Source organism: Augochlora pura, chromosome 8, assembly GCF_028453695.1.
Source record: "Augochlora pura isolate Apur16 chromosome 8, APUR_v2.2.1, whole genome shotgun sequence".
NCBI classification, from domain to species: domain Eukaryota; kingdom Metazoa; phylum Arthropoda; class Insecta; order Hymenoptera; family Halictidae; genus Augochlora; species Augochlora pura.
In genome coordinates, this window is record NC_135779.1 from 7000050 (window position 1) to 7025149 (window position 25100).

General features: G+C 44.8%; 2 protein-coding genes across 3 annotated transcripts; one reads left to right on the top strand and one right to left on the bottom strand.

The window, feature by feature from the left end:
• Nucleotides 1-4: 4 nt before the first annotated feature.
• On the top strand, nucleotides 5-22368 carry Ttd14 (TRPL translocation defect 14). Of its 2 annotated transcripts, none has more exons than XM_078189055.1 (9): nucleotides 5-345; nucleotides 4584-4651; nucleotides 5349-5386; nucleotides 7227-7264; nucleotides 19130-19258; nucleotides 19329-19802; nucleotides 19881-20088; nucleotides 20163-20344; nucleotides 20658-22368. In XM_078189055.1, the coding sequence occupies exons 1-9, from the start codon at nucleotides 306-308 to the stop codon at nucleotides 20942-20944; spliced, it is 1464 nt and encodes a 487-aa protein (XP_078045181.1). In that variant the 5' UTR covers nucleotides 5-305; the 3' UTR covers nucleotides 20945-22368. The 2 variants fall into 2 exon arrangements, with proteins under 2 accessions (XP_078045181.1, XP_078045182.1); XM_078189056.1 differs by having other exon boundaries at nucleotides 6-345; nucleotides 20673-22368.
• On the bottom strand, nucleotides 21456-25086 carry LOC144474328 (uncharacterized). Its single transcript, XM_078189059.1, has 2 exons — nucleotides 24901-25086; nucleotides 21456-24220 (listed from the first exon to the last, which is right to left on the bottom strand). The coding sequence occupies exons 1-2, from the start codon at nucleotides 24981-24983 to the stop codon at nucleotides 23668-23670; spliced, it is 636 nt and encodes a 211-aa protein (XP_078045185.1). The 5' UTR covers nucleotides 24984-25086; the 3' UTR covers nucleotides 21456-23667.
• Nucleotides 25087-25100: the final 14 nt, after the last annotated feature.

Genomic DNA, 25100 nt, shown 5'->3' on the forward strand with positions numbered 1-25100 from the left:
CTCTCACTGCTCTCACTCTCGAGTTGCGGAGTTGCTGTCTTTCTGGGTATCGAGATATCGTCGCTGCTTCACTCTCACTCCCATGTCTCCGATGTATCTGATCCCGCGGCATCACGAAATGTACGGTGAAGTGTTTATGTAGTATCCGTTGCGACCGTAGACACCGTTCACGTGCCAGACGACCAACACCTTATTTCATCCATCGACGTCTCGACATCGACTTCCGACATCGACTCCCGGAACACCTCGTGGACTCGCTTGGCCAACAAGAAAAATAAACGGGCTCGAACCACCGTTCATTCAACATGGAGCAGAAGCGCCTTTACAAAGTGGTTCTCACCGGAGGTAAGCGAGTCCCTTCTTCTTTTTTTTTCCATTCCTCTTTCGCGACACCGTCTGCACGGGGGGATTCAATGTCATGTGCGCCCCGTGTTCTCGCATCGTGAACTTCACCTTCGTGCGTGTGCCTCTTTCGGCCCGTTAAAACGAATGGACGCTTCCATGCCTCTCTCGTCCGTTTTGAATAACCGTTCCGGCGGGTCTCGGTTTCGAATTCGGTGGTCGACGACACGTTACGACGGAACATGGCAGAAACCACGTGTTCGCACGACATTTTCACGGTGCGTTTCGTCGCCCCGTTTCGTCACGCTTCCCTTGGACGAAACACACGATCTTTTTCCGCGAGATCCGTTCGTTACCCTGACACGCTGCACGCGAGTTTATCGGCCGCAGTAATCTACGCTGCTGCCCGTTAATTTCCGGAACGCTACACGCGCTTTAACGAAAATATTTTACCAACGATTCACAGTGTGTGGAAATACGTCGGGAAAAGTTGTTGACAGGTTTATTAAAAGAAATCCTTAACGAAGACACAATGACACGATTGAACTAATTTTGATTCCATGTTTTGATTCCGATAGGTAACAGGCAATTCTCGTAGACTCTGTTTACCAGGAGAATGACATATTTAAATTAGTAAATTCTCGCCGTACATATTCATGTACCAAATATCGCCGTTGCCGATTCGTTTGGTCTAAAGGTCAGCCGGTTAACAGGTTAACTCGCTAGCGTGCGAGCGGAACGGAAGATCGAGAAACTATGGTCACCCGAATCTTTGCTTTATCGGTTCTGTGGTCAAAAGCGATGGGTGCCACAGATTACACAATAGTCTGGCGAACCTACGTCATGGTAAATATTGTTCCAGTAAAAACGTAGTCACGCGTTAATCCTTGTGTAACCAATCAAAATGTATTCAAAATTATGTTGCATTCGCCAGCTGTGAATTCATGTGATGCACCGTCCAAAGATTGAATAAGCGTTTGTTGGCGATGTTCTCGGAAATGCCAACTTGTTCGGACAAGCGTGTAGTACAAGAATTCTACAAGAATTAACTGTTGCCTTTCTCTTGTAAACGGAAATCAATTTATCTTTCTACATCCGTGACGTAGTACACCGAGTATAACAATCGGTAGAAATTCGACTGCGCACGGCACGTTCGGAAGGTGCAACAAGCAAGATTGCGCCCAGCAATAAAATGACCGCGAAAGAGCGATTCGAAATATATTGTTTCAAACGAAACACGACCAGCTTGAAAACATTGACAGTTGAGCGAGGTCTAAATTTAAATCAACGGAGAACGTGGGTCCTGACACGTTTACACGGCGTCCGGACAGTGCGTTTGCCAGGTAAAAAAATTGATTTACTGGTCGCACGCTCGACCATAAAGCGCCTCGAACGTATTCTAGCAGTATTCGAAAATTCAGCATTTTTACGCGGAAACGGTAATAGCGGGTCAAACGGTTGCGCAACGAAAACTACGCCGAGGTGCTCCGGACGATTACCATTTATTTACTCGCTAATATGAATGGTTACCCGGTACCTTTTAGTCGACATTACCGTGTTGCAAATTAGTATAATATCTATCTACTCCGCCGATCCGGTTTTTTTTTTAACGTAGCAATTTTAAATCACCCAATCGAACGAAATTGTTGTCAGAAACGGATCGCGTCTCCCAGCATTGTTCTCCGTGCTGCAAATAAAAAAAAAAAAGAGGAAGATAACGACCGGCACGATCTATCCTCCCGACTCGATCGTTTCGGATCGTCTCGGATCGAACCGCCTCGGAGCCACGCGCAAACCGTGATTAACCTTTCCAATTGATCCCAAAACGAAGCTGTGCACCGCGAACGTTCGACCGATTTCCAACGCGTTGTTTATCGTTCGGCCGAACGTTTTATTCGCGCCGAGATAAACAGGCCCCTAGGAACGCGCCTGTAGCGGCGGGTTGGCGATTATTTTTCGCGTTCGGCTGCCAAGGAATCTGGATCGATCGCGGATCGTCAATATTTGCGACGGAAGTCGCGCGCCGTCCGCTATTATCGCCTCTAGAAACGATTGCGCACCAAACGGAACACCGGCGTTCGCGTTCACCTGGCTGTTTTGCGTACAGTCTCGCCGCGAGCCTGTAGTTGTATCGTATCTACCTGTATAGTATCATTAACGGACAATGATTTCTACGACAATGTCCTCTTTTTAATTGCACTGACGTCCGTTTATATTTTCATTCACCTTCTGCTTTCACATCCGCTTTAAAAGACGTTCTATTCTTGTCCGTCCCGAAATTATTATTTAAATACGAATTCCATTATTCGGACTCATAGGCGGAAAACAATTGTGATTTTATGTATTCCTATTGGACTAGCGATCTACTATCACCGCGTTGCCCTTTACAGACGAACTGGAAACGAAGTTCGCGGTCTCCGAACAAACGACCGAACATTATCGATTCAAACGTGCCTCCAATTACGCTTCGCTAATTGTATAAGATTGTTAACGGAAGGTGAAGGTCGCGAATCGTCAGCTCAACGGTTCCAATGTCGCGCGTTCCGGGTTGGAAAAACTTTCGTCGTTCGTAATTAATTGGCCGAATCGACTCCGTCATTTTTCGACACCGTCCTCGAAGTTCGTTCTCCGCGCCTCGGAAGGACATTCGCGGCGCATTTCGCGAAGCCATCTAATTATCGGCAGATTAAATGACGTTAAAGAGCCTCTTCCGGGCCGGTCGATTTCGTCCGCGCCGGCGAAGGCTTCCACTTCCGATGAATTGCCTAATTAGATTGCCGCTTTCGAGAGTTATTCGCGGCTCAGGCGCCGCGAAAAGGCAGGGAGGACGCCGCCGTCTACGACCGAGCGGTTCTCTCTTTTTTTCTTTTTTTCGCGAGCCGGCTCCGAGTTCTCCGCGCGAACAATGGCCGTCCATGCGAAATGAACGGGTGGGCCCGGGGTGCACGCATTCGTGCTGCAACTTTGTGCGCAGCTGGTCGCAGGACAGAGAGAGAGCGGACTCGTTATTGACTCGTAACTGGTTTGAATTGTTTCTCCCTGGCACGAACGATGAGACGTGCGACGAGTCCGCCGTAAGTTCCCAGTCTTCAATACCTTCTCCCTTTTTTTTCTAACCCGGTCAATGAAACTGGACGGCTTTTTACCAGGGTCATACCGGCTCCCTAAGTTTCGGTTCGACACTACAGCTATTTCGGATCTCTAGCACCTACATCTTCTTGCAGCAGCCTCACCATATCGCCTTTAACTTGCGAAGTAACATTCGCTCCTTTAATTCCAACCGCTGCTCTTCTCGCGAGAGCTTCTCAAGAACCGCGTAGTGGGGGTAGGGGGGAGTTCGCGCGAAAGAAATCGTTCCACGGTTTTCGTTGAGAGGCACCCATTCAGGAGGTGGGGACAGCAAACTGGGTTGCCGCCGCATCCGATCGCATCCCGCGATTCAGTGTATTTCTATTTGCGCTGGGCCGGGTTCAACGGCCGCGTGGGCATCGCGGAAGTCAAGGTTAGCGACATCGCGACCTTCCCGTCTCGCTTTCGTTTCAGCAAGAATAACGCGCGGGACGGACTACTCTCTATACCCACCTACCTTCCCCCCCGTCGATCTAGACGGTCCTCTCGTCCTCCTCGGGACCTCGATCTCTTCCAGCGCCGGGACCAATTAACGTTTACCCTGTCTCGCCGAGTTAATCGAGAGGCGCGACTCTCTCGCGATGAAAATTCGTCTCGACTTCAGAGCGTAACGTTGCGGTGGATGGAATCAACGGCTTCGCGATTTTTATTCGAAATTTGTAGGTGTCGTAGAAGTTATGTTCGAAATATGTAGGTGTCGTAGAAGTTATGTTCGAAATTTGTTGTTATTTTAGAGGCACTTTCGTAAGAAATAATTGAATGAATGTCAATTAATATACAATCGATTAATATATAAATAATAATTTGTAATAAAATAATAATAATTTAATTAAGTAATTTAAATTATAATAAAACTGTTACGAAAAAAATGGCGGACGGTTCCAATCGACCAATCACGTCCTCTCGCAAAGCCATTACACATTCCTTATCTTTAACTATAGATTCAGCATTAAAAAGGGGGAAAACAGGGCGACTCGTCGCGCTGGCATCCTTCGCGCGGCTATTCCCGAGGTTACAGAACGGGAGCGTTTCATAAAAAGAAATCGGCCGCGACGGGCGATAGAGCAAGCAGCGGTGACTAACGCGACACGTATTTTTTTTTTCTGTTGCAGGACCTTGCGGCGGCAAAACGACCGGACAGATGCGGCTGTGCACGTTCTTCGAGAACATGGGATGGAAGGTAGGCACGCTCCTCGTTCCTTTTACTTTGCATTCGTGTGAAACAAAACGAAGGAAGGGAAGAAAGAACGAACGAAAGAAAGAGAGAAAGAAAGAAATAAAGATCGAGATAAAGAAAGAAAGAGCGATATACACAGAGACAAGAGAGAAACTTGTCCGCGCGCGAGTATCCTTCAGTTCACGACTCTCGAAAAACGCGCCCCACAGTTTTCAAAAAAAAAAGAAAAAAAAAGAAACCCTCGAGCTCGCTCGACATATGCCCCTTTGATTTCAAACGAATTCGAAACACCCGTAAAACAAATCTGTTGCTTCGCCACACACGATCGACTGCCCCTTCCCCCTCTGAATTTACTCGAGACTCCCGGTGATCATCTCTAGCAATGACCGCGTTGATTTGGCGAATTTCCACGTGCACACCGCCACACGTTTTTCTTTGTCGCGCGCTGTGCCAAATAGAGACCGGTGTTGGCCGCGATCGATTAACGAGATCTATTACGGAGAGAAAAGGAAAGAAAGAGAAAGAAAGATAGATATATATATATATATATACACACATATATATATAGAGAGAGAGATAAAAAGTGAAAAAGAAAAAAGAGAGAGAAAGAGAGAGAGAAAAAGAAAATTGGAACTGATTTTGGGGGTTTTATCACCCTTCGTTGTGAATTCGATAGAGCGCTGGTTGTCTTCTTTTTCAGGTGTTCCGTGTTCCCGAGACAGCGACCGTGCTGCTCAGGTATGCAATATCACACGATAACAAATTAAAACGCGACCGAGACACAGGGAGAGGCTCTTGGCCCGAGGCCCCGGACGAGGCCGCGATCAAATGCGGATCGTACCGCGGATCTGTCTCTCCGCTTCGCGGCTCGGAAAACCGACGCTCTTTCCACGATCTCGCCGGATGAAATCCGAGATCGACGTTAGCCGATTCATGGAAACACGATGGTTTTCGTTTCCGCGGGGAGGGTGGGATCGGTTCGCGCGCACGTTCGCCCATTGTCGGTGAAACGGATCGGAGAACCGACGCGTTCTTTAATCGAGACCGCGCGCGGCGCGAGCCTGAACGAAGTTTAATAAATATATATAAATATACAAAATAGTTAATTATTAATGTTACAATTATCAATATTATCATTATTAATGTTACGTAAATATTAGTATTCTCCGCCGAATTCGCTCGGTAGCTCCGCACGCGCGGGCTCGGTCGCCTCGCGGACAGAAAAATCGCGCTCGTTCCACCGACAGTCGCCGTTTCGAGCCTTCGCCCGGGATCTCGCACCGCCGCCTCTCCCATTGTCGAGTCACCACAAAATTCATTGATCGAGAGACACAACGAGCCCGTACTAATAGATACCGTTCCAAACAAAAAAAAAAAAAAAAATAATAATGTGCATAACATAAACGATCCGACGAATGAGCATACAACGCCAGGGCGGAAATTCTCCTGGAAACCCAAGCACGCACAGTCCAGAGTCCGCACATAAATTCGAAATCATGAATTTTCGGTACGACATTGAAGCCTCTTATAGGATACGAAACGGTAGAAACGCCGGGCCTTTATTTTCAGCCGGACCGAATAATAGAAATATCAAGGGTCTCGCTCTCGAGATTTATTCTTGATTCAACCATCTGCTTCGAGAAAGATGTTTCATCGATATTCTCGTCGGACACGCATTTCGAGAAACGTTTCTGTTCTTTTCTTTTTCTGACGAACGACGAGAACTAACGTGTCTGAACTAAACTAATTTAACCTCTTAGGCAGGATTTCGCGCGAATAAAGTTTCTCGTAACATTAAATTTTCATACAAATCGGGGTAGTTTTCTTTTGTTAATAAAACAATCGTGTTGATAAAACAATCGAGTGAAGCACGAAACATTCGCGAGAGCCGCTATAGTTGCGCGTCGTGCCTAAGAGGTTGATAATTAAATAATTGAATATAATTTAATAATGTAGATAATTTAATATAATTCAATATTTAATAATTAAATAATTTAATATAATTTGATATTTAATAATTTAGATAATTTAATAATCAAACGTTTCGCCTGATCGGTAGCCGACGAACCGGTCGAGGAGATCGTTGTTTCTATCGGAGAAGAATTGAATTACCGTGAGAGGTTGGTCAGCCGTCGTCCGCAATTGTCGCGGACAATGGCCGCGATCGGCGACGCGAACCTCATCGGTGTTGAATCAATGGAATCGAGTTCATTCGACGAACGCATTTCTGCGGGGCGCGCCCACCGCACGCGAGAGATTCTTCCTCGAAAATGAACGGAGTGTCGGATCTTCTTCCCCGATATATATATATAAAGTTGCTCGAACAATAGACAACACGCCGTTGTCCGACCGGGGACAATAGAACCGCGGCGAGGACACACGATAACTTTTAGATTAGCGCCTTGCGAAAGAGAGAGAGAGAGAGAGAGAAAGAGAAATATAGATAAATAGATAGATAGAAAGAAAGAAAGAGAGAGAAAGAGAGAGAGAGAGGAGCGTTCGCTGCTCCGAATATTTGATCCACCCACAACTTTATTTTTACCAAGTGTTTCATCCCACGTCTGCTTTTCCATTTCAGCGGCGGCATAAAGTTTTCAGACCTGAACGCTGAAGAGGGTAAGTCCACTTCAACTTATCATTCCGTACAACGTGTATCCTAGCTTTACCCGTTTTCGTCAGCCTTTCGCGAGACGACGCGCGCGGCCTCTCTCGCTTCGAATCCCCGCGCGTCCTCGCTGGCCCGACCCCGCGCGCGAAGCGGGGAGGAAACCGCGCTCCGGAGATCCGGCGCCGAAAACCGAGCTACCGGAAGTCGGGCCAGCGTGGACGCCGCGTCGCCGCCGAAAAGAAAACCGAAGAAACGATTCACGTTTTATCTCTCCGCCGATCCAACGTTTCGGTTCCTCTCGCTCGTTTTCGATCATCGTTTCCGCGAGTTCTACGGAACTGGTTATCGACCGATTATCGACTTGTTTTATTGGGACACACCCGTCGAGGTGTTCCGCGCACGCTTTTTTTTTCCTCTCGGCTGTTATGCAAACCCGGCGGCGATCGATTATCTGCGCGTCGCACTTCGCGGATCGAAGACGGCTGCAATCGCCGGCGAAGATATCGGGGCTCGCCCCAAGCGGAGCGTGCTCGAAATATACGGTAATTTTTCTTACATTGTCCGTATGATTGTAAACGGAAGTAGACGGCTCGGAGATAGCGCGATTATCGACGACGATAAAAGCCGATTATATCTTCTCTTTTTTAAGATGTCTGGTTTTGTTTACAAACGCTGCGAGAAAATTACGACTGCGTCGGATTAGCCGATAACTGCGATTGCTTCGTCTATTAACCCCTTTACACTCGAGTCAGAGGCGCCACGAAAATTATTTTATCACCTTCGAAAATCATTTGTATAGCAAATTAAAACCCAAATTAATTAAATTATAATCATTGAAATAATTAAAAAGTTTAGCTTTAAAGAGATTGTTGAAAGCGAAATTGTTGGCAGGAGTGACAAGAATTAATGTCGTGTATATAAAAATGCACTATAAAGCTAGGAAAATGATTTTAAATTGACAGTCGGCATGGTTTCGAGTGCAAAGGGTTAAAAATTTGGAAACTGTTAGTACGACTCACAAGAATTAATTTCGTAAGCATAAAAGTGCACTGCATAACCTAGAAAAATTATTTCCGATTAACAGCCTAGATGTCTCCAAGTGCAAAGGGTTAAAAATTTGGGATCTCTATCGCCACTCGAATGAAAATATAGCTCGGCGCGATAGCAACAGGCAGCGTCCTCCTAGTTCCTATAGACACTGGTTCCTTCGCTATACGTAAGTCGTCTCCCGGCGGCGACTTTCATAGAATTCGAAGTTCCCGGCAACACACGACCGCGCGCGTTATCGCCGGATTCAGGGGGTTTTCGGTGCGGACACACGACAATGTCACGACGGTATCGATCGTCGTGGCCAGCACGCCCTCACGGTTTCATCCCTTGGCCGTTCAAGTATAATAGTGGATATCGTTGCGTATGCGTCGACAACACAAATTCGAATCGAGTATACAGTATAGTTCTTGTACAGTTCTTGCCCTCTTCGCTTAATTGGGGCAGCTCCTTGAAGAAAACACGAGTCCAGGCGAGTCGCAAATAAGCGGAATATTTTGTCACACGTTTCACAAGGATATCTCTCGTTTCTTGTCGCTCGTGTTTGCCGTAAACTTCGTATGCGCGCAGCAAATGCCTTATCACTGCCGGGTACACGAGTGTTTGGTCGTAAAGGCTGCCATAATATAGCGATTAGATCAATCGAATCTTTATGCGCTAATGATACACCTCTTTTCAAAAGGAAACTATGCCGAAACTGTGCTTTTGCTTCGTTTTCTAAAATTACGTCATCCTTTTATTTTATTTATTTATTTGTTTCTGTACAAATTACATTTCTTTATTGCTTCGTTTACTTTTTAATCCAAACATTTCTTAACACGCCACGATTTTTACCTTTTTATATTTCGTTTAATTCGTGGCATCTTTTAGCCTTCGATTTCGTTTAATTCGTGGCATCTTTTAGCCTTTGATTTCGTTTAATTCGTGGCACTTTTTTTACCCTTTTATTTCGGTTAATATTTCATACAAATATTTTCGAATATATTACGATTTTTATCCTCCTATTTCTGTTAATTATTTAATACAAAATATTTTCGACCACATTCAATTCCCTTATCCTTCTTTCGCATGAAAACATTTAATTCCTCCTCCGTCAAACACAAAATAAACCGCGCCCGAAAACGAGCGAAACGCACGTGACTCTTTCGCCCCTTGGTAACCGACTCCCACTACCCTATATCCACCAGTAACCTCCTCGGTCCTTGGATCGATGGTCCTCCATCGGAAAGCGATCCCAACCGCGCGCGATTCTCGCGATCGTCGATTTCCTTTGAAATCCGACAAATAAAATATATTCTAACCTGCGGGGTTGCAGGCAAATGGCGCAACGTTGCGTTACGTTGTGCCAGCGTTTCTCGGCGATACGGTGTTGAACAACTAAGAGCGAGGGTGGAGGAGGGGAAAGAAAAACAGGCTCTCGAGGACGAGGAGAGGAGGCTTTTCCGGTCGGGTTGCGGCGAACGCGGAAAGGACGAGACGCGCGCGCTGCTAATTATAATCCGGGGTGAAAGAGAGACGCAGAAAGAAAAACGGCGCGTCGCGGTGTACGTTGCGCATATTATCGGCGGCATGGTCGCGGGTGGACCGGGCCAGAATAATAGCCTAACCGTATAACTATCGGGCGTCGATTGCGTAAAATCGTGACCGAAACGGCGGCTGCCAAGATTCTTGGACCGCGCCGCGGTCGTGTGTGTCACGAGATCGCGCGCGCGCCGTCTTTCGTGCGACACGAGATCCTCGACGATTTCAGCCGTGAAAAAATAAAAAGACAGAGATCTTCTCCGAGTATTTTCCTCAAATCTGACAATAAAGAATGAAGCAAGAAAACGGAAATGGAATACCTAAACCCCGTGCTAAATTGGAGTTGATTTTCAAAGCGATGACAATTTTTATTCTTCTCGCGTTATGCGACCGAATTGAAACAATTAACTTATTCAAATCCAAGAATTTGTTATTCTATCACCGACAATGTATGATCGTCGACGAGCACGACGGCATTCAAAGCGCTCTTTATCGGCAGACCTCCGTAATCGCTCGTCTATAATTGAACTCGCGTGCACCTTTCGCTTTTCAATAGGTCACCGGTCCAACTCCTTCTCTTTTTCGCTCGAGTCACGCTCTCTTCCGAGCCACACTGTGCGGCGACTAGACCCAAGATCAAGGCTGCTCAATTGTTCGCCGTTATGCAATACCCGCGATTACGTTATCGCGACTGGTGATCGCAAGAAAAAAAAAAAAAAGAAGATTCGCCAAAGATCTCGTTTTATCTCATCGAGGAATCTTATCAGATTCGTCACGAGATTTCTTTTTCTTTATAAATAGTGCAACTATTATTGTCGGCGACGGAATTCTTTGGTAAATGCGATGGAATTCGTTCGCGACGATCTTGCATACGGCCCTCCGTATCGTCGCGATTCCAATTTCGAGCGAAACGAAGCGACGCAACGAATTCTGATAGCGAACTACATAGTTGGCCTATCGTCGCCCGCTGATAAATCGAAATGTTCGTGCCGTATCGAAGTCGAAGTCCATGGGACCGGATAAGACATTGTTCGGCACTACGTCGTCCGCGTGACACTGTTTTCGTGATTGTAACACGTTCGGCCTCTTTCGGATATGCTCTATAATTACTTCGCGCGGTGTCTATTTATCCGCGCGCGAGCGAGAGACGCGCGAGGTGTATTTCTCGCGATTCTTCGCCGCCGCGGTGTGTTCTCGCGGAAACTTTCTGCCGGTCCCGCGTGTCCGCAACCCCGCGGCATCAAACCATGGATAATAATACACGGCACCCGGGATTATGTAACGCGAAATTGGGATCAGAGTCGCGTTTCGAGGTGCCGCGTGAGATGACGTTCCTACGCTACGGTAAAAAGACGTCGGAGACGCTCGCGACAAGGTCTTGCTGAAAAATTTTAGGAAATTGTTTGGCGAAACGATTCCGTCGACGCGACGGAGGGATCGAGAGGCGATTTTTCTTCGGAATAGAGACTCAACTGAGCAGAGTCAAAAAGTTGAGACTGAACTGAGCTGAGTCAAAGAGTAGGGGACTCAACTGAGCTAAATCAAAGAGTTCAGTCAAAGAGTTAAAGCTCAACTGAGTTGAGTCAGAGAGTTCAGACTCAACTGAGTTCAGTCAAAGAGTTGAGACTGAACTGAGCTGAGTCAAAGAGTTGAGGAGACTAAGCTGAGCTAAGTCAAAGAGTTGAGACTCAACAGAGTTCAGTCAAAGAGATGAGTCAACGAATTGGAATTCAACTGTGTTCAGTCAAATAGTTGAGTCTTAACTGAAAGAGTTGATTAAGCCTTAACTAAAAGGCTTGACTCAAAAAGCTGCCTCTCAACTTAAAGAGTCCCTCTCCTCTCCTCTCGAAGAATCGTTCCGCTCGCCGGCAGCGAAACGGTCCGCGAATAAACGCGACCCTAAATCTCGCCGCTCGTTTCGAAATTACAGGACGTAATGTGCTCTACCGAGCACGGGAAGAGCAACACGAAAATAAACTAGGCGAGAACTAGCGTGAAATACTAGAGCGAATACCGAAAGTCGACGCGATAACGCGGAGATGATATTCCGCGAGCCGGGAAAACAGCAACAGAGTTTCCACATACACGCTCGTTGGCAACCGAAACACGCGTTAGCGTGGAATATGTATGGCGTTTCGCGTGAACGTTTATTTCGGGTTGCGCTTTGCGACGTATTTAGAAAAATCTGGAAAATTATTAAAAGAAATGCGAGCGGATGGCTGCCCACGCAGGGGGTGAAACAGGGGGAGAAAGAGAGAAGAACAATGTAGGGGACGCGGTGCACAGGTACACATTGTGACGCAACCGTGGCTGAGAATAGCTTTTGTATGGTCTTAAAGAAGGAAGAGCCGTTCGAATGTGGTTGGAAACGAGCCTCCGACGTTTTACGGCTTAAAAATTGCGCCGTTTTATGGATTAACGCGTTCGTCGCCGCGTCATCTATATCTGGGTGACATCTGCTATGCTTCTGTGGGTGCCCGTCACCTAAATATGGCTGATGCTCTCCTTATTGAAGATTATATTTATTTTATTTATTTAATTTAGGAAAATTCCATTTGTACCACTTAGGCAAATGTAAAATATACAAAATAAAAATCCTAAAAATTCATACATTATCATCCCTTTGCAATCGAGTGGCGAGGCATCATAAAATTGTTCGATCACGTTGCAAAATAATCGTTACACTAACAAAGTTTGCATTTTAAAAATTGTCGATAATAAAATATAAATATACTTTGTTATATCAAATGGAAATATACTATAAGCCAGAAAAAATTGCTTCAGATTTCCAGCCATTTTTTTTAAATAGTGCAAAGGGTTGTATTTGCTATACATCAATTTATATTTACTGTATAAAATATGAGACCCAACAAACAGAATTTGGGCTGTGTTAAAACAGTGTACTACGGTCGTCGAGCACTTTCTCGCGTTTTTTAATTCCGGCCGCCATTATCGGCGATTATCGCGACCTGCGACGAACGCGACCACCGATACGTTTTCTGTGCTTACGTAAAGGTATTGGTCGGCTCTAATCCGCGGCCTTGAATTCGCTGCTACAGTTCAGGCTTCCTGTCACCGAATCCCCGCGTTCTGGCTTCGCGAAGTGGCCCGTGCGAGTCGTCGAACGTTCGTCGGGTCGCGTGAAACGCACCTGTCCCACTAATCGACGGGCTTAGCCTGATCCTCTGCACCCCTAAGTCGATATCTGCAGCGTGGGACGGATGGCAAAAATACAATTCCTTTCGTTAACAATTTTATTCCTAGTTGGTGTCTTCTAGGGTTTTAGAGCCGGGTATATGTGTCTTAAGACGCAATTAACCCTTTGCACTCGAAGGGTGGCTTTCAGGCACCTCTCAAAATTATTGTGATCTAACTCTGCGATTCGTACTTGCAGCCCACCGAGTGCGTGGCATATCTTTGACCGGTGGGTTCGCGCGGTGCCGCGACGTTAATCTGTTAATGTAGGTCGTCCGTGGCGACGGGCACAGGCCCTGACAAGTTCGTTATACCGGGACGCGTTCGGTTATTAATAAGCCGATCCACCTAATTGTTGCTCTATCGTCGCCGGTGTACGCGACCCCCGCACTCTCTCTCTCTCTCTCTCTCTCTCTCTCTCTCTCTCTCTGTCTCTCTCTCTGGCACCGCTCCAGTTTTATTGTGGCATCTCGTAGCCGTGAAAATCGCCTCGGATTCCGCGATTCCCGAATGATTTATCGCCGTCGCGTCGCGATCATTCAAACGCGCTCGCGTTCCCGTTAATCGAAACCAGCTTATTCCACATCGAACGGAAACTAGCTTAGTCCCATCGAAACCAGCCTATTCCACATAGAACGGAAACCAATGGCCTTGCAACAGAGTTGCAGCGGCGTCGTTGCAAAATAAAGTATCGTCGCGCGACCATCGAAACGATTTATATCGCGACACTCGAACGAGGCTGTCGCCGCAAAAAAACCTTTGCCGTCGCTACGATTAGCGATCAAGAAATCTGAAATCCGACGAGTAGCGCTCCATGGAAGAGCGGAAAACGCAGCGGCGCGAGGTTAAACTGCGAAATATTAGGGTGTCCCATAAGTTTATTTTTTCTCTTTTTTGATGCGAAATTAGTGGACGATATCTCTTGTTTAAGATTGATTTTTATTGTATTATAGATGAATAGTTTTGCTATGTTGCTTTCTTCCATTTCGAAAGAAATCTTAATTTAAAGACAATGTCGAAGTCTAGCTCAATGTTAAATTCCAACTCTTATTTTTATTTCATATATTCTCCATTAACACTTCATCGACCGGTCATTCGGTCGTAAAAATGTTCGTCTCTATTTTATTATTATTCTTATTCTTTTTCAAACCATTGCACTATAATAACGAGTCATACAAAGCTTTCATGCGAAATCTACTATGTATTAATATTATTAATTTCTCATCGACTTCAAGAACCTCGTCGATCATACACCGCGACTCTTACGCAAGAAGCGACCGCGTGAAATCCACGATTTAACCCTTCGAACACGGTAAACAAATAAATGGTGTTGCGTTAAAAAGCGAAACGGCGCGATCGATACGCGAGCGGAGAAAACATCGTCCGCGTGAAAGAAATTGAAATCCGTTTAGTTCCCGCTTGGTTCGAGGTCTAGGACAACGAAGGTCACCGTAACCTCTACTAGGATGAAACGATGGTCGACCCTCTCCCACGCGGCGGTCCTCCACGAAGAGAGCTCGCTCGCCGTCGGGATCGCGTCGATGAGAGAGAGAGAGAGCCGGCGCGGAAATGGAATTACGCTCGAAAGTCCTGCGTTCGTGGGTTGCTCCTGCGATCCATGGGGGTGGGTGGGGCAACGGATGGTGGAACGAGGTTGACCTCTTAGGCACGGCTGGATTTTGCGCGAATGAAATTTTTCATAATTATCATTTTTCTTAATATATTTATATATATATTTTTTGGGGATAGTTATATATAACATTGACTATATATGATGATCAAGTATATTATTTAATCACTAGTTTCAGCTAGCTGGTAAACTTGTATTATTTGTGTTATTTTTGAAAAAATGTTATACCAAAATATTTTCTCCTTTTTTGATGTAGAATCATCCTTTGTCCAGTTGTACTACGTTTTCCGGGACACCCTGTATATTCTTTTCTTAGTGTAATGTACTTATACGCTTCCACTTTAATCGTTTAATTTAATAATTAATAATGCAATCGAGTAAATCAGGAAACATCTGCGAAAGCCGCTATAACGGCGCGTCGTGTCTAAGAGGTTGAAGCACGGCCGAGACAGGCGTCCGGTTCTATGGAGAACGTTCGTCCATCGATTTTTATCCAGCTTCCTTCAGCCTTGGACGCCGCGGCGGCTCCAGCTGGCCGGAAAACGGCGCTCCTCGAAAGGCGTCGCGCGTGAACGTGGAACGCGATCGGACATGCAAACGCGATAACAAAAACTAATTCGCTTGTATGAATATTGATGGCCGATCCCAGAAACCGGCGCGCGCGAATACGTCGTCGTTTTCTCGCGGACGATCTAATCCGCCGACCGGTTCTAATTAACCGGTCTTCCGGTTCGAACGAGACGCCGCGGGTTTCAATTCGCGCGAAGATAGGTCGAATCAATTCCGCGCGATCAACGAAAACGCTCTCGTATCCCATTACGCGGATTTCCATTACGCGGCGCGAGCCAGCTGAATTACGTAAAAAGCCTTCGTTACAGCCGGCGGCGAAACTGCTCGCGAAACAGCCCGCGGAGATCGTTTAAACGTGCGAGCGTTCGCTAATTTACGATCCGCTCGCTAGAATTTCTGAAACCGGAGCAGCGCGACTTCGCGCGGCTACTTCGCTCGGCGAAGAACGATTCGCAGACGTCGTCGGATGTGAAGCCTTCCTTTTCGAGGTGTTTTTGCCGAGGCCACATGCGCCGGCCGGATGATGCTCGTCGTCAGCTGCGAGTCAACCGCGGTTTTATTAAACTTCGAGCGAATTCCAGGCGTTCGGAAACTTCCAACTGGAACGTTCGAATGTTTAAGCGTGTCTGAGGCGCGGAGATCGAACAATGGTCGCGGGAAGATTCGTTGAACTTCGTTCTCCGGTGAGCGTGAACGCGATCCGGAGAGATTCGAAACCGTCGCGTAAAAATCCGACGAGCGAGATCGCAGAGGACCGACGGAACACGGAAACCGCGGTTTTCGGTCGAATGGGAAAAATAATTGCAAAGTAATTGCGAGGGCGAATCGATGGAGTTTTCAGCGACGAGATTGTCGGCTCGCGTGCAGTGCCGAGGGAGAAAGCGAAACGCGAGTGATACCAATTTTCGAATGACGAACGAGGGAACGCGTCGGCGACGTCGCGACGGTACCGGTGCACCGGCGTCGCAGCGGTTTCCCCGTCGAAATGCGACGCAATTAATGCACACGCGAGGTCTGATCCCCATGGGGCGGAGGGATGGCGAATCCCTGGGGGTCGGCTGGAAGCGTCTTCAAGGTCGGTTGGTTCTAGCGAAGGGATCGCGTCCTTCGGTCACGAGGTTCTCGCGACGACGGTACAGGACCGACTCCGATAGAGAGGAGGCGAGGTGGCCGGAGATCCTGGAGGTCGACTCCAGCGAGGGTGAGTGCTTAGCCCGCTGGGCGAACCCCCCCGTAAGGCGAAAGCTCCTCGCGACCTCTTTGTCTTCGACAACGGCGACGGAAATTGCGCGCTTCGAAACAGCGGCGAAACGATTTCCTCCGCGGATATCTCGTTCTTCTTTCATCTCCTCCCTTATCCTCCCTTAACCTTCCCTTACCCTTCCTTACCCTCCCTTATCCTTCCTTTCGTCTCGCGCCTGCGTTGCGCTACGAGACTCCTGGGTGCTCCATGGTGTTCCGTTCACGCGACCACGGCCAGTCAAAAGTCATTTCTTTTCTCAACACTTTACCGAACGGTTATCCATTTATGCTATTATTGGATAATTAACCCATTTGCATCGTACGGAAAAGTAGACAATTTATCAGCAAATTTTTGTAAAAACAATACTTAAAAAAATATTTATTTCGTCTACCTATTTGATTCATTACAAAAGGTATTTAATATATAAGAAATTGTAAAACAATACGGTAGTAATACATTCTACACTTTTGCTACAATAATAAATGCTACAAATTAAAAAATTTTGCATACTCCACCACGAACATTAAAACACCCTGAACCGAACTTACTTTCACGAGTCCCGTGTTTCTCCGCCCCGAAGCCGCGGTTTCCGCGTCGCCGGTCGAAAACGAAAGGGGTCGAACGGGGCCGGTTGCCTTGCTTGAGCGACCGGAGATCTGACCCGGCCTGACCCGACTCCGCTAGACACCCGCCAGTCGTGTACCCGATATCGAGGCGTGTCATCTCCGCTGCACTTGGTAAATTTGATATCAGCATTCTTGCTCGCCGCCAAGCCTGCCGCCGCCTCGCTTCCACCATCCCCCCTTCCGACTCTTGATCTCTCGGCTAGCCACTGTATAGAAACACTCCCGCATCGATGGCAGAGATCCGTCAGTATACAAGCTCGAGACTTAATAGCCATTTTAGATAGAATCGTAACTCGACGGGGCGCTGGCGCGTCGCCAACGGCGAGACGCTTTTCACCGGAGAATTGTCGCTGCGGACCGCGGTTTAAACAACGACGTTTGATGAACTCCAGAAAAGGATCGAGCATTCATTCCGTCGAATGATCGCTGGACCTCCTGTTTGCACAGCGCGTCTCCCGATGCGCGTACTTCTTCGATCGAATTAAAGAAATTCTGAAGAACCGTTAACCCCTTGCACTACACTGCTCCTTTGATGCTGTGACGATTAGCACTTATCTGTACTTAATAATCTCCTTAACAGGATCTTTTGCATTGTCTTTATTTACCTTCGTTTCTATACTTCGACAACAGAAGAATTTATTTTCACTTCGACGTGGAGGAAATAATATTCATACTTGGTAGAGCTTGTATAAAATCTTCACCACTGACTCGTTGTTGTAGTGCAAAGGGTTAAACGCTCGCCACCTTGGTTCCTCGATTTAGCATTATCGGTCTTGCTGCGGTAAATCGTGGTCCACCGTGTGCAAAGCCAGATGCTGCGCTGACTAGATGCTGACAAATTCGCCAGTAAACAGATCAAGTAAATATATTCCAGTGAAATCGGAATTAAAAAGCACCGTCCCGGTATCTGTGCCGCGCGATGCTCGATTTCTCGCGCTCCTCCAACGAGAAAACCGTCGCCTCTTCCTCCCCTATTGACCGATTGGAAATCGTCGAGAATAAAGGAAAATTGCCCGGCTAGACGTTCAACGTAGCATTAGGATCGGTCTGCGATCTCTCGTTGATCCGTGAAATCCTGGAAAGACGGCATGGAAACGATCGATCCCGCGAACGAGCGAGGGATCTCGCGGCTCGGCGGATAACGTCCGAGAGCGCGTGTAGGGGTGGGAAGACGGAAACGGGGGAGCGACAGGTCGCGCGCGGACGATTATTGGACTTCGCTGACCGCCGCCATTAATTGGATTTTTTTCCATGATTCGATAAAGCGGGAATGGTACTGCAACAACAGTGGCGTAACACGCGTTTTCTGCCGTCGTTGCGTCGTATCTACCGCGGACGGATGACGTCGAATGATACCCGGAACGAGACGGATTCCTCCTCGAGACTCGAGAGCCTCGTAATTATTACGCAGACACCTGTGACACCATTTCGCGCGGAAATATAATTCAATCAAAAATAAATTCAAGTGATGCAAATCTGTAGAAGATTCCTCGAAAATGCGATATTTTCGAAAGATTCGGTCGATGTTTAGTTGTCTCTTCATTGCGACCATGATCTGACGATTCCTCGACGAATGGATTCGGCGGATTTATAATTCCCGCGACGATACGCCCATGGAGATGCAGACGGTCGGGCTGGCTGCGTCTGGACACGCGATAACGATCCGTGATCGTGTTCGAGCGACCCAAGGCAGGACGATAAAACGTGACTCATTGTTCGTTTTCGATTGAAGATCGTTGATCCAACCGTTTCGTTTCGACGATTGTTGATCCACAATAACAACGATAAGGAAAGTAGACGTAGCTTAGCTTCCATGTACATTACGTTGACGACGCTTCGTTGGCGAGAAAAGTCTAGCGTTTGCCAACCGATTAACTCCGCCGTGGTAGAAACACGAAGACACACGGAAATCACGTAGATCGAGCGTAAATCTTAAGAAACGCGTAGAACGTAGAGCGTAGAATTCTAGAGCGTAGAAATTAGAACGTAGAATTGTCTTGGAACCACGAGACGCTGCGACCTATCGTTTGTTCTGCTTCAGCGTTCAAGTTCCAAGAGAATCTGCTGCGGACGATGATCCAGATCGAGAACACGTTCTTCCAGCTGGGCGAGAGCTGTTCCCGAAATTGTCTTATCATCTGCGATCGCGGTGCCATGGACGCCTCGGCATGTAAGCGGATTACCGATGCAGGAAGCGTTCGCACGGCGGTTGTGTTCTCTACCTCTGATCCTGTTTTCAGTTATATCGAAGGACAAGTGGGAGCTGATGATGGCCTCGAACGGCTGGAACAACGTCGAGCTACGGGACAACCGGTACAACCAGATCATCCACATGGTGTCGGCGGCGAACGGCGCCGAGGACTTTTACTCGACGGAGGATCACGCCTGCAGGTCGGAGGGCGTCGAAGTGGCCAGGGAACTCGATTACAAAGCGGCCGCCGCCTGGGTCGGCCATCCCTACTTCGACGTGATCGACAACTCGCAGGACTTCGAGTCGAAGATCTGCAGGATGATCGAGTGCGTGTGCCAGAAGCTCGGCATAGACACCGGGGACAGGTTGCGCGCCAGCAGCAGAAAGGTCAAGTTCCTCGTCACCGGTCCTTTGCCGGCGGACACCGAGTTCCCGCCGTTCCAGGACTTCGACGTCGTTCACAACTACCTCCAAAGCAATAATCCGAAGATGCAACCGCGGCTCCGCAAGCGCGGCCAAAAAGGTCTGTGGAGAACGGACGGAGATAAGTACGGCGTCGTGGACTAAGATGATCCTCATCGGTGTTGTCTTCTTGTCGCAGGTCACTGGTCCTACATCCACACCATCAGGCGTCCAAAGATGTGCGGCCAAGTGATCGAGGTGAAGACACAGCTGACCCACAGGGACTATCTGAACATGCTTGCCCAACGCGACGATTCGCATTTCACAATCTTCAAACGTCGACGCTGCTTCCTAATTAACAATCAGTATTTCCAGTTAGATATATACAGAGAGCCAGCTCATCCAAGGTAAGGGGCCGCGGATAAAACTGTAAATCATTTTATTGCGATGGTGCAGCATCTACAGAAACAATGATTTTCAGGTGCCGGGGTTTAATGTTGCTTGAAACGTACACCGCGTTATCGGGAACAGAGCTGAAAAACATTTTACCACAGTTCCTGACCATCGAGAAAGAAGTCACTGGGAATTCGGACTACAGTATGTTCAACCTCAGCCTCAGAGAAGAGTGGAACAGCACCAATAAATACTGCCATAATTTACACAGTACGTACACACGCATGCTTTCCTTGCTATTGCCACTGACTAGGTCTGCTTCTTTTTTAAAGAAGGAACTTGACATCGACAATATGACGAACTTCTTTCGATGAGCAACCTATGATAGTGGCGTGCCATACGTTATCCATTATACAAGATGAGTCATCTAATGCGTTGACTTAGAATTATATGTACGTTTTATTGTCCGCGTCGCGCAAACAGTTTGGAATCGTCGCGTTAGCTGACTCAGCTTGTATAGCAGTGTATCGTGTTATTAAAGCGTAGGCGATCTTTCGTTTGATCAGTCTTTTAAATTGCACAGATTACGCTCTTGCAGGCTCGACGGAAAGTGGATCGACGGAATTAAAAAATCTGAACTCGCCGGAAACGAAAGATGGCGGATCAACCAAGCAACGGGTGAACGGATTTGATACTAGAGTCAATGGTGAGAAGGTCGGTGTGCATGGTGTCGATAAAGTTGTTAATGGCGTGCAAAATGGTGTCCACGGTGCCGCAAACGGAAATGCAAAGTTCGTCCGAAGGAATAGCATACTGAGCAACAGTCAAGAAGATCAGACACGCGTTGGCCGTAATAGTACTGGTAAATAGAGGCAAAGATAGTTTGTAAGGAAGACGCGGTAAGGGAGTATCGATGAGAATGGATCAGAGAATAAGACGTGAACAAAACAAAAATGATGATAAAAGTAATGATGAATAAAAGATGATGAGGAACTTTCATTGAAATAATTCCGAAGGGAAATAAATAAAAGTATTCTATTGGCACTGACACAGTTAACTTTTCAAGTGACAAAATTTCCTATGCGATACGAAAACGACATATATTTCTCTTGACCATAAACAACGCCTGTTTTCTAACTTGGAGACCACGCGGTGTCTCTTATTCAAGTACTATATTACACGAGAAAAAAAAACGTGTACTTAATATACTTCAATTGTAACTTACGCCTATTTTTTACCGAATCTGTTTTGAAAAAAAAAAAGAAAGCGATGTCGATTAATATACCAAGTATTTTTACACTCTGAATCACCTCACTTTGCTCTCCATCTCTTAAATTATGCATGTATTTTTGTTTCGATTAGAGCTATTAGCGGCGGGAACCGATATTTTCGTCTAGCTACATAGTATTTTGTTAATTATTTTGGTTTCTATTTAAGGAAATTTACTTATAAATAATTGTGATACAAGATACACGTAGTACGTAGCATACAAACAACGTATTTGAGGTATGTAATTATCCGAGAACATACGATCAGTGTGAAGTATACTTTTCCTTAGAAACGTTCAACGTCTCGATAGAAAATTTAATGTTATTGCACTAACGTAAATGTACTTCGACAGTTCATTTTCGTAAATTATACCCTAGACTATTGAAGAGACTATTTCCTTCCCGCGAAAAGGACTGTCTGTTTCTCTCAAGAAAATTCTGTCTTAGCGTAAGCCGCAAAACTCAATTTAGTCTTGCGTCACGGCAAGGTAACTTAAAAAAAAAAAAAGTATGGTTCAACGATTGTACTGTTCTGCAGTATTGTCAGAAGTATGTATTATAGTCATGGCAAGGTAATTGTAAAAGGTACTAGTACTTAACAGGTATATTTCCATTAAGAATTCGTTAAGTTCGTGTGAAGACGACAATTCGATGGAAATACTTCTTTTTTGGTGCAAGCAATATTAAACTGTTGATTTGGAGTGTTCCACAAAGAAAATATCATTGACTTAATGAAAAATTAGTGAACACTTAATTTTATTTACCAATTAAAGTTTGATTCAACTGTGATGATTATATATGTGTATGCTTATTTTACATGAACACATTTATCGCAAATTTTGCCATTGTTTAGAGACAAAGTGCCTGTGAAATGTTCAGTCGCGAAAATGAGAAGAATGATATAGAACTTATATATTTTCAATGAGAGATGCAATAATCAGTTATTGATGCACTTATACCACATATAATTGATCCGAACTCATATGTACCCATGATTATCTAATAAAATGTCATGTGCCTATCATATTCTCGTCTATTTTTATACCCATGCAATACTCTAGACTAATTTAAATAAACTTGAATAATGTTTTGCTGTATGTGTTCTTTTTCAAATTTAGGTTCACTTTTCATGTGTTACATAGCTAGGAGAAGGATAGAATTCGATAATTTGTTGGTCACTGTAGATTTATTGCCATTTTTTCGAATAACTTTCCTTCGTAATCTTACAATTGTATAAAATAAAAAAGAAAACTTACAGCTACATATAAATGTTTTTGAATCCGTAAACGCTCTTCTGAATTGTATCAAACTTATCAGCGAATTTATATTCCTTTTCTTTGTAACTCGAATGAGTCTAAACTTCTGTGTTTTACCATATTGCATAAAGCTTCTTTTTCATTAAAAATACTTAAATAGTCGGAGTGCACGTAAAGAACGATGTACGATATTTCAAAACTGGAAATATGAGATTAACAATCGTATATGCACATTAGTATAGAATCATAGAAGCCCTGATTTGTATTTTATAACATTATGTAGAAAGATATAACGAATAGTGGAAGCGTAATTGTTATTTTTGGTATACCTCGGTTATTACTACATTACTGTTAGTACCTAATATAGATACTGTATTAACCACCTTTTATCAGAAGAAAATGTTAACAATATTGTACATAATTCATATAATTCTTTTCTTAGATATAGCACATGAAGTGTCGATTCGTTTTGCACTGTACATTAAAACATTGTCTAAAACTTCTTAAAGCTCTAATGGAATTTTGTAGAATATTTCAACAGAACAATACAGCTATATGTAAATGTTTCTGAGTTCATGTGTAAAACAAAATTTTCTTCTACTGCCTCCTCGAGGAAGTGTCATAATTAAATTGTATAATAAAAAAGCAAATGATTAGAAGACGTATCTCATTGTTTATGGGCAAGTTAGGGATGTCAAATATAAATAGAAATACATTTATGCAGGTCCCTGGAAGTATTAACTATACAAGTAAAGTGTACTTTTATATACATAACAAACAATTTCCTATAAATATCAAGTATTTAAATAATTTTTATGCATTTCATTGATGTCGAAGTAGCGGCGATTCGCGACATATTCCCTATGCAACTTTTATTGGAAGTAACTACTTCTTTTCGTTTCTCTTAATACATAAAAAGATAAAAATTCTTTTATACTGCGATCATTTTGTTCGTACAGTTTTCGGAGCATTTCGTTAGCGGTTAACCACGCGAAATCGAAAGCATGAAAACTATGAAATATTCTCTTTCATTGTAGTATGCTAGGATAATTTGAATACTTAGTATAATTTATCTACTAACGGCTTTAGCTTGTTGCGCTTTGTACATTTTTAAGACTTTCTTACTAGGTATCAAGGACTGACTTAAACCCGGCCTTTTCTTACGCTTATTCATTTGATTATTCTCTTGATCTATCTCGTCGTCGTCATTTATTGGAACCTGTCCATTATATTGGGTCTGACAAATAATTGTTTCTTGTGGTGCTCTAATAGCTTCTAACTCTGCCGCTGTTCGATGTAAGTCAGAATCGTGTGCAAAGGTACAATTATGGCCAAAGCGGCATCTACCTTTCCTATAATTCCAACAAATCTTTCTACCGTTTATCATTTTTGTGTCGTCCAAGGTCGGTGTCATTTTTACATGTTTCTCAAGGATTGCACTCTTTGCTTTCTCTGCTTCCACAAACGGGTTTGAGAAGACTGAAGTTTTCATGGTGGGCGTGCCATTAAAATCAGGTGTCGGCAATGGAAGTTTTTCTTTGGAAGCAGTGTCATTTATCATTTCCTCGCCATTCTCACAATTTTCTTCGTCCTCATCTTCCTCCTGTTCTTCCTCCTTAAAACTAAGGGTTAGGCAATATCAGATTACAAAGAACCAGTTCAATCTTACGTGTAAGCATCAACTGCTTCACAATATATTCATATGTACTTCCTAAATATATTTTAAAAAGCATTAGGAACATAATAATATCACTGTCCCATATTATGGTTTACATTACTGAAAATATAATCTTTTATTAGCTAATATTAATCAATACAAATTATTCTACTTGGATAAATAGATGGCTATTCTTGGAATTATTTACAAACTTTTTACTAGACGATCACATCGCATGGTACAATGTTGATATGACTGATACTGCTCCAAAAAGTATACTTGATAAATTATATGCTCTACAGCAAAGCAATTAATTGTTAATCAATTAAATGATCTACAATTAAGTGATTACGGAAAAAAATTGATTGCAACATAAAAAATATGAGTAAACAAAACTAAAAGCCTGCTCGGAGGAAAATACAATTGCTAGGTTCGGTGTTACACGTTTCTAATAAAGTAAATAAAAAAAGTGAAGGAAACTGTTTGTACCGTAAGTGGGATAAAAATGAAAGTGAAATGTACACCATAATATGGGACAGAGATAATAATTAATTTTAAGCAGTACGATAAACGCAATCGAGTAAGGTTAAATGGACAAGGAAAACAAACAAGGAGGCATACGAATCTGCGTTGATGCAAGCTTACGTGTTATCGCCATTTTCTGAAATATCGTCATCGCTGCTCTCTGAACCTGAGGAAGTACCATAATCCGCAACTAAGGAAGCCATCGTTCTTACCAATTAATTAACACTATACTCTAACACTAATCTAATATAACCATTATAAACTGTTATGCTATCGTTCACACCACGGAAACGTGGCAACGTTGTAAATCGTACATTCAC

What these genes read in the sequence shown, in the direction of transcription:
- Ttd14 (XM_078189055.1), top strand. Translation starts at nt 306, where the DNA reads ATGGAGCAGAAGCGCCTTTACAAAGTGGTTCTCACCGGAG. An exon ending in CAAAGTGGTTCTCACCGGAG is followed by an intron (nt 346 to 4,583) that starts GTAAGCGAGTCC and finishes TTTCTGTTGCAG; the next exon opens with GACCTTGCGGCGGCAAAACG. An exon ending in ACAGCGACCGTGCTGCTCAG is followed by an intron (nt 5,387 to 7,226) that starts GTATGCAATATC and finishes TTTCCATTTCAG; the next exon opens with CGGCGGCATAAAGTTTTCAG.
- LOC144474328 (XM_078189059.1), bottom strand. Translation starts at nt 24,983, where the DNA reads ATGGCTTCCTTAGTTGCGGATTATGGTACTTCCTCAGGTTCAGAGAGC. An exon ending in TCAGAAAATGGCGATAACAC is followed by an intron (nt 24,221 to 24,900) that starts GTAAGCTTGCAT and finishes CCTAACCCTTAG; the next exon opens with TTTTAAGGAGGAAGAACAGG.